This window comes from Mus musculus, chromosome 5 (assembly GCF_000001635.26).
Source record: "Mus musculus strain C57BL/6J chromosome 5, GRCm38.p6 C57BL/6J".
Lineage (NCBI taxonomy): Eukaryota > Metazoa > Chordata > Mammalia > Rodentia > Muridae > Mus > Mus musculus.
In genome coordinates, this window is record NC_000071.6 from 124631720 (window position 1) to 124647758 (window position 16039).

A 16039-nucleotide genomic window follows, 5' to 3' on the forward strand; every position below is an offset into this window, starting at 1 on the left:
CCATTCTCAGTGCCACATAAGAACACTGTCCGATTCGCCCGGGCAAGAGTGAGACCCAGAAGTGAGAGGTAATGGGACGGAGAAGTGAAACCCTAGTTCTGGTTTCCTGGCTGAAGCTTTAAAAGAAGCTGAGATTCCCGGACAGGCACTGAGGCCTCGGACCCGCACCTGCTCTGCTGCGTCAGCAGTTTCACACCTCATCCTGTCTTGGAGCCCAAGGCAAATGTGGCCTCAGTCCAGATGCAACTGGTACCATAAGTGCCCATCCTTATCATTGATTCCTAGAAAAGTTAGATACTAGCCAAGCATGGCGGCTCAAGCCTTCCATCCTAGCACTCAGGAGACAGGCAGGGGCGTCCGTGAGGCCTGGTCTACACATCACGTTCCAGTTTAGCCAGTGTTACACAGAAAACAAAACCAAAAAGTGGGATATTGCTGCTATTGTTAAGAATACAATAATGACTATATGTTATCTATGGAAGAAATTAGCATGTTAACTTTCAGCCCATTCTCATATCTGTTTGCTTTATTTTGAGGCAGGGCTTTGAACCCCAAGTGTACTTGGACATGACCCTGAACTTATGATTCCTCCCCAAGTGCTGAAATTATAGGTGTGTGCCACCACTCCCGGTTTTATGAGGCTCCTGCTTGCTGAGCGGGCACTCACCTGTGACCTCCACACCCACCAGTTCCCTATTGTTTGATTTTTTGTTTTTGTTTTTTGTTTTTTGTTTTTTGAGTATTGTTTGATTTTTGGTGTAGATTCTCTCTGTCTCCGAGGTTGCTGTTCTCTACAAGTTTCATATCCACAGTCATGGTTTTTCTTGAAATTAAATGTTTTCCACGGGTTACTTCTGAGCCAAGGGCTCCTTTCCAGCCTTTTCTGGTAGCAGTTGCCAGCCTGCTGTAGAAGCCCTGCCAGTCCTTCTGTGGAGTGGCCCGTGACAGTGTGCACCCCTCACACCTCGGGCAGGCTCGGGGGCAGGATGTGGCCCAGCATGAGCAAACTCTAAAAGGATTAAGTAACTAAAAATAGCATTTTAATTGAACCAGGCCTGGATTTGATACCCCCCACACCAAAATGGTTTGAATAATTAGATAAATAAAAGCAAATTTAAAATTTTAGGAACTTAAAACAAAATTTTCTTTCTTTTCTCAGCTCAATCAAAATGTAAGTTCTTTTCAAAGAAAATTCGTCGGTGAGGTAAAGAGGTGTGAAGAGCTCGAACGAATACTGGGTGAGTTTGTCTTCCACTTTAATCTAAATGCCTTTTATCTTAATACAAGCATAGCTGTTTCTTTCAGAAAATACAGATGAAGAGAAGAGAGGGAAGAAGCCAGGCGGTGGTGGTGCACGCCTTTAATCTCAGCACTTGGGGGCAGAGGCAGGCGGATTTCTGAGTTCGAGGTCAGCCTGGTCTACAGCCTAAGTTTTAGGACAACCAGGGCTGCAGAGAGAAACTCTGTCTGGGGTGAGGAGAAGAAAGAAAGAAAGGAAGGAAGGAAGGAAGGAAGGAAGGAAGGAAGGAAGGAAGGAAGAAAGAAAGAAAGAAAGAAAGAAAGAAAGAAAGAAAGAGAGAGAGAGAGAGATGCTGTGTGGGGGTAGGGAGTTGATCCCTGTTCTGTCCAATTGTAGGCTCATTGTTTTTGATGGCAGCTGAGTAGGATTTCATGGTATCGACGTGTCATGGCTTATTCAGGCCATATTGGGAGGCAGAGGCAGGTGGATTTCTGAGTTTGAGGCCAGCCTGGTCTACAGAGTGAGTTCCAGGACAGCCAGGGCTATACAGAGAAGCCTGTCTTAAAAAAAAAAAAAAAAAAGAACCCTGTACCTTGTATACATGCTGATACTCGCCACTCAACCCAAGCTGTTACTTAGGGATAGGACAGGCAGGAAATGGCTGACAGCTGGCTTGATAACACTTGGTGTGTTTGCAGGGCTTCCTTTGTGAATGGGGTAGTTTGGTGCTTCCTGCTTGACTCTTACAACCCAGGAGCCCATGCGTGGGGCTTCCCTCATCTCTAAAATCTAAGATGCACTGCAGAGTAGTTGGGGTGTAAGAGAGTCTTGGCTTTTTCAATGATTTTTCTTTTAAAGATTTATTTATTTATTTATTTTATGTATATGAGTGCTCCAACTACATGTACACCTGTGTGCCAGAAGAGGTTGTGACTCACTATGTGGTTGCTGGGAATTTGAACTCAGGACCTCTGGAAGAGCAGCCAGTGCTCTTAACCGAGGAGCCATCTCTCCAGCATCTTAGAATGATATCTGACTGTTAATCATTACTTAGGTTTTTTTTGTTTTTTGTAAATTTAAAATTTTTTTTATTTATTTACTATATGTAAATGCACTGTAGCTCTCTTCTGACACACCAGAAGAGGGCGTCAGATCTGAAAACAGATGGTTGTGAGCTACCATGTGGTTGCTAGGATTTGAACTCGGGACTTCTGGAAAAGCAGTCAGCGCTCTTAACTGCTGAGCCATCTCTCCAGCCCCCAAGTTGTTTTGTTTTTTCAAACTACGGATTTTTTTTTAATTCTTTGAAATTTTGTACACATATACAGGGCATCTGGATCATATTTATTCCCACCACCACCACTGTCTTCCTGCAGCTGCACACCCCCCCTCCCCTCCAAACACTTCCCTCTCCCACCTTCCTGCCCTGTTTTCCTTTAGTGACCTACCTAGTCCACCTAGTGATGTGTTTGTGGCTGCGGGACACCCACTAGTACACGGCTAGGTGACAGGTGGCCAGAGCCCCCAAGAGGACAGACTGCCAGTGCCAGTTGTCCTCAGTGAGGCGTCCCCTTCATCTAGAGATTTTTCTTCTCCTTCTCGTCTGGAGGGGGGACCTGGTGTGGGGCGGTCAGGGTCTCATGAAGCCCAGACTGGATTCAGGCACAGTGTGTGGCTGAGGCAGACCTTAGACTGCTGATCCTCTTGCCCTCTCTCCCATGTGGTAGGACGACAAGCCTTTTTTTTTTTTTTTTAGAGATTTATTTTTATTGCTTTTAATTATGTGTGTGTGTATGTTTGTCTGTCTGTGTGTGTGCATGAGTGCAGATAAACCCGTGGAGAACAGAGGTGTGTGGTGTCTCCTAGAGCAGGAGTTACAGGTGGTTGTGAGCTGCCCAGTGTGGGGGCTGGGGGATTGGACGTAGGCCTTCTGGAAGAGCACTCATGGCTCACTCCGTGCAGTTAAGTGCTGAGCCATTTCTCTGAACACCACCTGAACTTTTAGTTCAGGATTTTAAATTAACAATAATATTTTTAAAAGATTTAGTATTATTATTATTATTTTTTTTAAAGATTTATTTATTTATTATATGTAAGTATACTGTAGCTGTCTTCAGACACTCCAGAAGAGGGAGTCAGATCTTTTTACGGATGGTTGTGAGCCACCATGTGGTTCCTGGGATTTGAACTCTGAACCTTTGGAAGAGCAGTCGGGTGCTCTTACCCACTGAGCCATCTCACCAGCCCAAGATTTATTATTTTTAACTGTGTGTCAGCGTGTAGCTATGTACATATAAGTGCAGTGCCCAACAACGCCAGAAGAGGGCATCAGATCTTCTGGAACTGTTGTCCACTTGAGGTCCAGTTGTGAGCTGCCTTACAATGCTGAGAACTGGGTCCTCTGCAGGAGCAGTGCTCTGAACCACCTCTCCAGCCCTAGTATTTATTTATCAGATTTTTGTTTGTTTTTCAAGAGTATTTCTCTGTGTAACCCTGGCTGGCCTGGAACTATTTCTGTAGACCAGGCCGGCCTTGAACTACGAGATCCACTTGTCTCTGCCGCCCAAGTGTTGGGTTTGAAGGCATGTACCACTTCCCGTGGCTTCCAGCCCTAATGTTAACAATACCATTTAGTCATGTGGAATCTCTAGATATTTGCATATTAATAGTTCATGTGTCTGAGTGACATCACTTGTGGACAGGTCAGTTGTGTAGAATGAGGCTCCTAAAAGCAGAGCAAAGCACAGCCTGGTGCCTCGCTGGGAGCCTGGCTCTGCTGTGACTCTGACCTCTGTGGGGAGCGCCAGTTCACTGCATCTGGTGCGGTACAGGTCTACACCGTCAGTACATCTTTGGCTACCTTCCATGGGAGGAGGTACCCAAACCTGTTTTAGCCTGGGTTTTAGTTATGAAAGAACCTGAGTAGCTCTAGCCAGTGAATGCAGGCGGTGACAGGGACAGGCGGAATCTGTGCACACAGTAGGTTGGGGCTGCCAGGATTCAGATTGCAAAGGGTCACAGTGAGACTCTCTGACTCTGCATCTTATTTTCACAGTGTACCTGGTGCAGGAAATCACCAGAGCTGATATTCCCCTGCCTGAAGGAGAGGCCAGTCCTCCCGCACCACCTCTTAAACATGTCCTAGAAATGCAGGTAACTTGCTCCTGAAGATGCTGTCAGCGAAAGTTCCAGGGTGACCAGGTCACCTTCACAGAGCTTGACCCTTCTCTGCCTCTCTTCCCTGAGCTGTGACCTGACACAAAGGACAGTGGGCCAGCAAGCCCTCAGTGACCTGTAGCTCAGCTTTGTCTGACTGTAGTGGACAGCTGTTGGGGGGAGCCTTAGGGGAATTTAGTGTCTGTTGTGGCCTGGGAGGTTTCAGGGCTCACTCTGGGATTAGCCATGCTAGCACAGCTGTCCCTGCTCCAGTGCTGGGGGCTGCAGGCCTGCGCCTTCCTGTCCTTCCCACTCCAGGCTCCCAGTAGGAGGTCAGCATGTTGGGATGAAGGATATGGCGCCATCACCCCACCTTGACTGTGAACACAAGGTGTTGTCTGAGACTCCAGACTTTTTTTTTCTTTTTGTTTTGAGACAAGGTCTCAGTATGTAACACTGGCTAGCTTGGAACAGGTTGGCCTTGAACTCATAGACATAGAGATCTGTTTGCCTCTGGTTCTGAGTGCTGGGATTCAAGGCCTGCACTAGCACATCGGCCCTTCTAGACTTCTTGTTGGGATTGGCACTCAGAAAAAATATGGCAGTCCTTCATCGCTCTTTTGAAATAGTGGCCATGGTATTACTGAGGCCTTTCTGTGGCCAGCTCTTCTGTCTGGGAGGAAGTAGCCAGCCACTTGGTGTGTGAGCTCATTTCAAGCATGGCACCCTCCCTACAGCAGTGGCAATCCTCTGTTTTGGCTGGGTGGCCTGGTTATGGCGTAATTATTGGCAGCGATGACTTCGATAGCTTTGATGATGCAGAGCACAGTAAGGGGGAACAGGATGGAAGGTTTTGAATGAGTTTGCATTGGCTCAGTGCTCAGTGGTTTGTTTTACAGATTCTGTGTCAGTGGTATGAGGGATAAGGACACTTGGCTGTGACCCCTGATGCCTTTCTTGAGTGCTTATATCCTCAGTTGTCCGGTGGGATCAAGTGGAGGCTTTCTTAAGCTGGAGACAGGAGAACGTGTTCTGAGCAGCTGATCTTAGATGGTTTCCATTGCAAACAAAAGGAAACATAGATGGAGTGTGTGGGGTGGGCAAGCCGCTGAAGGAAGTGAGCAATAGCTGGGACTGGGGTGGGCGGCCGAGTGTGGCCTACAGGAGCTGAGGTCCCTGCAGTCTGCAGATAGTTGACCATGAACTAAATGAGCTGGTGAACCTTGCCGTCCTGAGAGTTCTCACACTTTGCAGCACATTTGCATTCTGGCTTGCTGCCAGGCACAGTGGCTTTTTCCCCCTGGTGACTTCGGGGTTGTGGGGGCGTTCTCAGACTAAGCCCTGCGCTCACCGCAGCTGTGTCATTGCAGGAACAGCTGCAGAAGCTGGAGGTGGAGCTCAGAGAAGTCACCAAGAACAAGGAGAAGCTGAGGAAGAACCTGTTGGAGCTGGTGGAGTACACCCACATGCTGAGGGTCACGAAGACCTTCCTCAAGCGGAATGTGGAGGTGCGTGTGGGCAGAGGGCGTGCCGAGGGTGCACCACCGCTGCCTGTGGGCTTTGTTGTCAGTTCATTCACATGTGTTGTTTTATGGTTACTCTCCAGACAGCCTTGTGTAGCCCTGGCTGGCCCCGGACTCTGTTCAGCTTGACTTTGGACTTCTGAGCCTTATGTCTCCGCTTCCCCAGTCCTGGAGTTAAAGCTGGCGTTGTCGCACTAGGCAAGCGCCCTGTCAACTGAGCTATCTCTCAGGCCCTGCTAAAATTTGAGACCAGGTCTCACTGGTAGCCCAGGCTGTCCTTGAAATTGGAGCGAGTGCTGGGCTTACGGGCCGGGAGCTGCTGTGCTCGGCATGGATGTGTTCTCATTCCGTTGTTGTAAGTGGTCCGCCTCAGCCTCTGCTCGGCTTTAGGTTGGGTCCTAGGCTTCTTCCCGCGCTGCTGCTTTTAGCGGGGACGCCACTTCCTGCCACGAGATCCTTGAGTTCACAGTTGAGAAAAAGATGGTTGGTTTTGTCTTTAATTGTTTTTTTTTTTTTTTTTTTTTTTTTGGGTTTTTTGAAACAGGGTTTCTCTGTATAGCCCTGGCTGTCCTGGAACTCACTTTGTAGACCAGGCTGGCCTCGAATTCAAAAATCCGCCTGCCTCTGCTTCCCAAGTGCTGGGATTAAAGGGGTGCGCCACCACGCCCGGCTAATTGTTTTTGAAAACTATTTTTTAATGGTTTTATTTTATGTATATGGGTGTTTTCCCTGCATATATACCTGTACACTACATATGTGAGTTAGAGAGGGTTGTGAGCTGCCATGTGGCTGTCGGGAATCGAACCCAGATCCTCTGGAAGAGCAGTCAGTATTCCTAACCCATCTTTCTGGCCTCTATTGTATTTTATTATTTTGGGTGTGTGGGTGTTTTGCCTACATATATGTCTGTGGACCAAGTGTGTGCAGTGCCCACAGAGGGCACAGAGGGCATCTGACACCCTGGAACTGGAGTTAATAGACAGGAACTGGGAGCCGTGGGGTGCTGGGAACTGAATCCAGAGCCTCCGAAAGAGCACAAGTGCTCTTAACCACCGAGCCCTCTCCAGCCCCAGCAAAAGGTTCTATGGTTATGAAGGAAAAAAAGCCTCTTTGTTTTTCTAAAAGGCTGTGAGTAGAGAGGGCGAGAAAAGCGTCCTCGTAAGTGAAGACTGGATCATGCTGGTGTCAGGCCGGCTTGGTGGGCTGGGGATGCTTGTGTGGATGCGCCAGCATCACCATATGCACAGAGCGCTGCATCTCAGTTACAGCCTCAGCCTGCACCGCCCTGAACTAACTGCACAGGATAGACAGAGTTCATCCCTTCTGCGTTTGCGCTCGCTTCCTGTAGTTGTGACCCTAGATACAGTCATTGTTCCTTGAGCCGAGGTGCAGCCTCACTTACAGCCGCTCTCGTGTGAGTGTCTTGAGCTGTTCACCTGTCAGGCTTGGCAGCGTGACTTTCGCCTCGGTTGTCATCTGTTCCGGGTTGTACGGTTCCTCTGTGGCTTGTCTGGAAGCTTGTTGTTAACGGTGTGCCTGCTTCTGTGTCTTTTCAGTTTGAGCCCACGTATGAAGAGTTTCCCGCCTTAGAGAACGACTCTCTGTTGGACTACAGCTGCATGCAGCGGCTGGGCGCCAAGCTGGGGTAGGTGACAGTGAGCACCAAGCCCTTCCTGTAGAATAGGAGACGCAGGCCATAGAGTGGGTGAATGGGCCATTTACAGACAGCGATTGGCCCAGAGTGATCGTCTCTCAGAGAACACTGGGCTCCTGTACATTGGACTTAGTCATGCAGCATTGATGTAGCTAAAAGCCGAAGGGACCTCTTCTCTTGGTATATTGAGTTGGAGAGAAGCTGCGTCTATGTTCCCCAGTGTTGACCCCATAATTGGTCTTTGAAGCACCAAGTCCTGTGGTACAAACAGGGGTCCCTTCTGGGTGTTTGGTTGGTTTGTGTGTCTTGTTTTTTATTTTTCCCTACATTTATTTGCTCGAGTTTCCAGAAGTGGAGGACAGATGGCAGAAGTCAGTGCTCCCTTACCACGTGGGTTCTGGGAACTAAGCTCAGGCTGGCCGCGTGCGCCTCTCCCGATGAGCCGATCACTGGGTCTAGTGTTAAGTGATGCTTCCAGGGGCTGCACCTGCCCTCTGTCCCTTTTGTTTCTTTTGTTGTTTATCCTCAGCCTCTTTTTCCTTTTTCTCTGAGACAAGGTGTCATGTAGCCCAGGCTGGCCTCAAACTCACAGTGTAGCTGAGACAAGATGTCATGTAGCCCAGGCTGGCCTCAAACTCACAGTGTAACTGAGACAAGGTGTCATGTAGCCCAGGCTGGCTTTACACTCACAATATAACTGAGACAAGATGTCATGTAGCCCAGGCTGGCCCCAAACTCACAGTGTAGCTGAGGGTATTCTGATCCTCCTGCTTCGGCCTCCCAGGGGCAGGTGCCTGTCACCACAGCTGGCACTGCTCTGTCCCTTCCGCTTTCCTGACCCAGGGAGCCCATGAGAATGCATTTCCTTGTATAATTTCCTTTTGTGACCTTTTGTTTTAAATTTTACTTACTTTTTAAAATTTATGATTTTTTTTTTTACTTTTAATTCTAAAAAGGATTATGTACATGTTGTTTTGCTTGTTTGTATGTCTGGATACCATGAATGTGCCTGGGACTCACAGAGGTCAGCAGACCCCTGGAACTGAATTTACAACCCATTGTGAGCCACCTCGAGAGTACTGGGAATTGAATCCATGCCCTCTAGAACACCTAGTGCTCTTAACTGCTGAGCCATCTCCAGCTTTTTTGTTTTGTTTTGTTTTTTGTTTTTTTTGAGGCAGGGTTTCTCTGTATAGTCCTGGCTGTCCTGGAACTCACTTTGTAGACCAGGCTGGCCTCGAACTCAGAAATCCACCTGCCTCTGCCTCCTGAGTGCTGGGATTAAAGGTGTGCGCCACCACGCCCGGCTCCCATCTCCAGCTTTTTATCTTTTTTGTCTAGTGTGTATGTTTGGGGGTTGATGCATGCATACTCTGCTATGCATGTGGAGGGCAGAGGAGAGCTTTCCCGAGTCGGTTCTCTTTCCTCTATGTAAGGTTGGGTGTGGCTCAAACATCTTTACTCATTAAGTGTCCTACCAGCCCTCCTTTTCTTTTCTATGTTTCTTGAGTTTGAAGCCAGAGCCTGCCATGTTCTGGGCAAGTGCTCTGTAATGGAATCACTTCCCCGCTAAAATACTTGTTTCATATTCCCCAGTTCCTTATTTGGGCGCGCAGTGAAGATTGGTGTAAAGACGTATTCCTTTGGAAAGACTTGCCAAGTTCATAGACAGCTGGGAGTGCTGTCGGCCTAGGGCCGTTTTGTATTTCTTAGAACAGGGTTTTTGTTGGTACTTTTTTTTAGTTTTTGGAAGTGATAGAAACCAATACCAAATCCTGGCTGACTTCTACGCTGTGACTGTGTGTTCTCAGAGCAGTCAGACTTCTCCCGTGTCCATGAGAAGCACAGCTGTGAGCAGGTGACTGTGGAGCAGGAAGTCATGGCTGTGGTGGCCTCGCCCAGCTGGCATCTGGAGCTTGTCCTCTTCCACACTGGCATTTATGGGGTCTTCACAGCCTGCGTCAGTGTAGAGGGCACAGCAGCTGGGTATCTGGTTTGGTCTTGAAAGTCTACAACTTTCCCCTCACTCAGCTGGCCATGGGAAAGGCAGCTTCAGCAATCCTTTGTCCAGCACACAGGTATCTTGCTGCTTGATGGCTCTCACAGCAGCCTCTTAGCCTGCAGGAGATAGAGGTCTTCTCAGTCCGCTAACGCCGGGGTTCTTCACTGTCTCACAGATTCGTTTCTGGCCTGATTCAGCAAGGCAGAGTTGAAGCATTTGAAAGGATGCTGTGGCGGGCCTGCAAAGGGTACACCATTGTGACCTATGCAGAGCTGGACGAGTGCCTGGAGGACCCTGAAACGGTGAGTGCCTGTCCGAGGCGGAAGCTGGAGCATTGCTTCTGCAGAGCCGTCTCTGCCTGTGTGCACGCTGGCCTTTTGCTTGTATACAGATGCCGTTTTGTGAGTACCCAAAGATGCTCCTACCTCCTGGAGCCCTACATTGAGCCCTACAGTTCTCCTAAGGCTGGGCTTCCAGACCCCATCTCAGGAAGTGGCAGCTCCACGTCTAAGGCTCATTCCACAGCCTCAGGATGCCCAGAGTCTTCGGCCACTCCATCCTCAGACTCAGACAATTGGGCCAGGAACAAAGGGAGTCTGGCTCATGCACTTCCCTGTGCTCAGCCCGTTCTGGTTGGGGTTTTGGTTGCACTTTTCTTGCCTCTAGGTTTCAGTAGCCCACTCCACCGTATTACCCTGCCCTGCCTTGCCCTTGTCTCATCCCAGCATCCAGCTAGCTCTGCCAGAGTGTCTCACTCTAGAATCTTCCAGTGACTTCCATTAGAAGGCCCCATTCCCTGTGGTGGCCTGTCTGTCCCCATCTGTTCTTCTCATACCCTTCTGTCTAGGTTGAGCTGGCTTCCCCTGTCCCAGCATGCTTCTTTGTGGGCTTTTTCTTTTGCTTCAGTCTTTCCACATGTCCATGTGGCTCTTTCCACCTTCGTTTCCCCAACACTTAACAGTCCTCTTTTCTGGGCCCTTCTTTCCCACCTGTTTAAGGTGGCCACTCACACTCTGCCTCACTGCCCCTCCAACCTGGCTTTTTCTATAATGTTTACGCCATCTAGCCTATCATGTCTCATCAGCCTGACCGCTCCCTCAGGCTTATTGCTCTCAGCCTTGGCAGCTCAGCAGTTTTTACGAACAGATAGAACTCTTCAGTTGTGTTCTCAGTGCTGGGGACTGAGCCCAGGCCCTCATTCATACGAGGTGAGTTTTGCACATCCCAGCTGAGCATCGTAGAAATCCATTCTTTGAACATTTGTAATGCTGGCTGATTCTTCTTATTCACAGAAATGTGTTGTTCAAAGACACTGTAAACACTTGGCAAATATTATGGGGTTTTTCCATTCCTGGGGCAGCATGGGCTTGCTTCTGGGGCATCTCTGGTCACTGTTCATCAGTGAGCCATGCCTGTCCTTACTTGTTTGTGTTTCTCTTTGACTTGTTTACCGTGCATTGTTGACTCTTTTTAACTATAGTGTAACTGGTGATGAGCGAGGCTCAAACACAAGTTTCCAGAAGGCTGTTCTCACTGAGTTCTAGATAAGTTCTCTGGTGGCTGTCTTAGTTAGTCAGGGTTTTACTGCTGTGAACAGACACCATGACCAAGGCAGCTCTCATAAAGGACAGCATTTAGTTGGGGCTGGCTTACAGGTTCAGAGGTTCTGTCCATTATCATTGAAGTGGGAACATGGCAGCGTCCAGGCAGGAAGGGTTCAGGAGGAGCTGAGAGTTCTACATCTTGCTCAGAAGGCAAACAGAAAAAGACTGTCTTCCATGGGGCAAGGAGGAGGGTCTCAAAGCCCACACCCACAGTGGCATCGTTCCTCCCACAAGGCCATGCGTCCTAATAGTGCTACTCCCTGGACCAAGCATATTTAAACCACCACATTCCACTCCCTGGCCCCCATAGGCTTGTTCAAACATATTAGTCTATGGGGGCCGTACCTAAACATAGCATAATGCAAAATATATTTAGCCCAACTTCAAAAGTCCCCATAGTCTATAGAAGTCTCAACAATGTTTAAAGTTCAAAGTCTTTTCTTAAATTCATTTAATTACTTAACTGTATTTTCCTATAAAGTCAAAATAAAAAAGCAGATCACATACCTCAAATATCATAGAATATACATTACCATTCCATCATAGTAAGGAAATCCTGGACCAAAACAAAACCAAAAGCCAGCTCGGCAGATTCCAAACTCTGGATCTCCATGTCTGATGTCAAAGCGCTCTTCAGATCTCCAGCTCCTTTCATCTTTGTTGACTGCAACACACTTCTCCTTGGCTGGTGTCCCATGGCTCTGGCACCTCTAACATCTTGGTTTTCAAGACAACTTCAGTGTTAACAGCTTATTGTTTCAATGTCTGGGATCCACACACGATCTTCTGGGCTTCTCAAAAGGGCTTGGGTCACTTGGCTCTGCCCTCTGTAGCACTCTTAAGCTCTGGTTGACTCCACTCCACTGCTGCTACTGTTCTTGGTCATCCCATGGTACTGGCATCTCCGGTATGCTGTGGTCTTCTGCTGCTACTAATAGGTTCCCTCCATGGTGCTGAGCCTCAACTTCTTTGTATGACCCCTTCAGTCTTGGGCCCTCAAACTGCAACTGGGGCTGCACCTTGACCAAGAACCTTCCCTGGCCTCTCAGTGCCCAGCCTCAGCTGCCTTCCATGACCTTTCATGCCTTCAAAACCAGTAGTACACCTGGGTGACTCTTACACATTAGCAAGTCCTGCTGCAGCATGAGGTACAACCTTGGCGGTCTCTGGAACACAGCCTCTGTGCTCTCAGAAAGCACTTCTCAGATCTCACCTCAATGATGCTGGTCTCCTCTTAATCACCACTAATTTCTTAGCTCCATCTAACCAGCTTGATCATGCTCTTCATGAGACCAAACCAGAGAACAAAGTCTCTGCTGGACCTTTCTGAGACTTCCTTTGTCAGTGCAATTAATATAAATCTCTTTACCTTAGCCTCAGCTAGACTCTTCAGACAAGAGCAAAAAGCGGCCACATTCTACATCAGAATATCACAAAATAGTCTATTAAAATTCTTCTCCTCTAAACCCTGTAGAGCCAGGCTTCCACAGTTCAAATCACCCTCAGCAACAAAGCCTTCCATATTCCTACAGGGATAGCCCATTAAGTCCCACTTAAAGGATTCCACTGCTTTCTAAATCCAAAGTTCCAAATCCACAGTAGGAGAAGACTGTCTCCCAGGTAGCTAGGAGGAGGGTCTCAAAGCCCACCCCTACAGTGACACAATGCCTCCAACATAGCCACACATCCTAATCATGCCACCCCTTGGGCCAAGCATATTCAAACCACCACAGTGGCCATTTAAACAGCACCATCATCAACAAAAAGCACACACAGGAAAGCCGTGGCAGTGATGGGGAGGGCACTTAGTTACAATAAAAAGCTGAATGGAGAGAAGGCAGAATGTGGCCCAGTGTGCTCACCGCTTACTGAGGGGCATGGCTCTGCAGATGCCTGTGAGTTGGCATGGTTGCCAGCTGGGGAGCAGGTGAATTGCAGTCGGATATGCTTTAGTAAGGGCCACTGCACCTACTGCCCCAGGCAGTGAACTTGGTCTGCAAGCGTGGGAGCCGCCAGGGTTGAGGGTGTGCACAGAACTCACCGCTCTCTCCTCTGTCTGTCTTTGTAGGGTGAAGTCATAAAGTGGTACGTGTTCCTGATTTCCTTTTGGGGAGAGCAGATTGGCCACAAGGTTAAGAAGATATGTGACTGGTGAGGAAGGAGGCTTTCCTGCCTTATTTCTTCCGGAACCTAGGCCCTCTCAGAGCTGGGCAGTTCTCTACCTGAGCTATGCCAGGCTTCTGATTCTTTTGTTTATTTATTGCATTTAGGACTTGTTAGGTATACTAGTTAGTTAGTTAGCTAGTTAAACTGTCAACTTGATACAGTCTGTAATTACCTACTCTTGGGTATTGGATCCCCTGGAGTGGAAATTATGGGATGTGGGTGGCTCAAACTATGAACTGAAGCCAGGTCCTCTCTCTCTCCAGCTCCAGCTTGTATCTTTGCAGTAGATATGTTTAGTATGAGAAAGAAAGCCACACCTGCTCAGTGAAGTCCCTTTGCCAGGCTGCTGCAGGACAGGGCCCAGAGGGTGTTTCCAAGTGCCCCCTGCAGAAGGGAAAGGCACAGCTCAGCAGGCAGTGTAGGGCGACTGCAGTTTCTTGTCTGTGTGTCTGAGGATGGGGGTCCTGCAGGACAGCTTAGCCTAAAGAGTGTCAACCCTGAAACAGTAGCCAGCTTGAGCGTACAGTCCTCCTGCCTCTGCCTCCTGAGTACTGGATTGCAGGTTGTGCCACCACCATCCTGGCATCGTTTTAAGGTGTGCTCTCAGCCTGCTTGGTGGTTCTTAACCTCAGGTGCATTTCAGGAAGGTCAGATTGGGACCGGGCTTCCTGGAGTCACGGTGGGTTTGGATCTGAGAGTGTTTTGGGATCCACTTACTGTATGTCCTCTAAGTTGCATGCAAGGCCTTCCCCAAGGTGGCTGTGGCTGTATCTTTGCCCTGCCTGGTGCTGGAGGTGCTGTGCCTGGCATGAGTAGAATCTGGGCCTTGCCTTAGAAGCAGCCCTTCTTGCTCCTCTGACTGTTGAAGTCTGTCCTCTAGTTACCACTGCCACATCTACCCGTATCCAAACACGGCTGAGGAGCGCAGGGAGATTCAGGAGGGGCTCAATACTCGGATCCAAGACCTTTACACGGTGAGTAAGCCAGGGCTGGGGACATTGGGAAGCCATCTGCTTTCTCTGTCAACCGGGTGTCTGGTTGTGGACAGTCACCATGCACTCCTGCCCCTGGAGCATCTGTTTTGCAGTTACAAGCCCAGGGAGCAGTGAAGGGAAAAGCCCTTTGTGTCTCTCTGGTATGCCAGATCATCCTTTGGCCAGTGAAGACAAGCTGGTGTGGTGGGGGCCGTCCCGCCTGCCTATTTAGGGTTTGAGTTTCTCTTGGCGTCACTGAGGAGTCTCGGTAGCACTGACAGGAAGATTTTCACACATGGAAACTTCAGGGCTGGGAGTGGGATTAGTGGCTTTCAGGGGTATCAGAGCTAGGTCAGGACGAGGGGAGGGGAGGGTCATCAGTCAGGCCACCCTTCTGTCTGGCCACCCCTCACAGGATGTCTGAGCTCTTCAGTGCCCTTGGGCTCTGTTCTTGGAGGCTGCTAGTATGTTCGCTTGTGAGCTGGCTGTCTCTGACCATTTGTGGCCTTGCTGCGGTGGCAGAGAACTGTGAGTGTAGCCGCAAAGCCTGTGCTTGCTCCCACAGGTGCTGCACAAAACGGAGGACTATCTGCGGCAAGTGCTCTGCAAAGCTGCCGAGTCCGTGTGCAGCCGTGTGGTCCAGGTGAGGAAGATGAAGGCCATCTACCACATGCTCAACATGTGCAGCTTTGACGTCACCAACAAGTGCCTCATAGCTGAGGTCTGGTGCCCCGAGGTGGACCTGCCAGGCTTGCGCAGAGCACTGGAGGAAGGCTCGGTAAGGCTCCCTGCCCCATTAGGACCCTCTCGAGGACATAGTATGCCACAGGGTATGGCACACTTGTGACTCCAAGCCTAGGGAAGCTGAGGAGAGCTGGAGGTCAGTTTGAGGCCTTGTCTCAAAAAACAGAAAAAGTGTTTTAGAGTTCTGGGAGGGCTTGCCAACACTGCTCTCAGACTACAGCTTTGAAGAGTGGGTCTCCTAGAGCTGGAGAGATGGCTCCACAGTAAGAGCACTGGTTGCTCTTCCAGAGGACCTGGGTTCAATTCCCAGCACCCACATGGTGGCTCACAGCTGTCTATAACTCCAGTTCTATGGGTCTGAAGCCCTCACATAGATAACAACAACGCACAGCAATGCACAGCAGGAAGAAAGAGTCAGGAGTCAAGAGACAGTCCCTCCCTCTGGGCACTGCTTCAGTTTTCTCCTATCTCTGACACTGGCCGGTTAGGAATCGGTGTAGGGGTAGGCACAGGCACAGGCACGGGCACAGGCACAGGCATAGGCATAGGCAGCCTTTCTTTTCCTCTTGCCTTTTAAAATTAAACTCACCTCTCTTTTTTCTTAACGTCTAAAGAACCATTTTGCTTGGCCTGCAGTTGCTCAGGCGAGTGCAGAGGATGGCGGACGACAGACAGCTCCTTAGCGTTGGTTCCCTCTAGACAGCAGATCGTGTGGTGTTCTCTCTGCTGAGTAAACGGCTCTGTTTTATGACCGGATTCTCTCGCCGGCACGCATCTTGGTTTGTTGGCTGGTTCTCGGTTGGTCAGGTGCTTTCTAGGACAGTCCGTGCTTAGCCACATACTTAGCGTCTTGTCGGTCTTCCAGAAGGATTGCCCCAGCTCTGGCTCTGGCTGAGTGAAGCTGGGTTTCTTCCTGTTGCTGAAGGCATTTAGCTCACCTGTGTGAACATACAGGTGAGCATACCCTGGCTGTTGG

The 16039-nt window shown here is 49.2% G+C and overlaps 1 protein-coding gene across 1 annotated transcript in view; it reads left to right on the top strand.

Annotated features, from left to right (window-relative positions):
* The window catches only part of Atp6v0a2 (ATPase, H+ transporting, lysosomal V0 subunit A2), a 95404-nt gene that overhangs the window by 2668 nt on the left and 76697 nt on the right, over positions 1 to 16039 (top strand). The window contains exons 2-9 of the mRNA NM_011596.5: positions 1160 to 1238; positions 4296 to 4393; positions 5767 to 5904; positions 7476 to 7564; positions 9751 to 9877; positions 13248 to 13330; positions 14226 to 14319; positions 14885 to 15097. Coding sequence (NP_035726.2) covers positions 1160 to 1238; positions 4296 to 4393; positions 5767 to 5904; positions 7476 to 7564; positions 9751 to 9877; positions 13248 to 13330; positions 14226 to 14319; positions 14885 to 15097 — 921 coding nt within the window. The remainder of the gene's footprint in view (positions 1 to 1159; positions 1239 to 4295; positions 4394 to 5766; positions 5905 to 7475; positions 7565 to 9750; positions 9878 to 13247; positions 13331 to 14225; positions 14320 to 14884; positions 15098 to 16039) is intronic.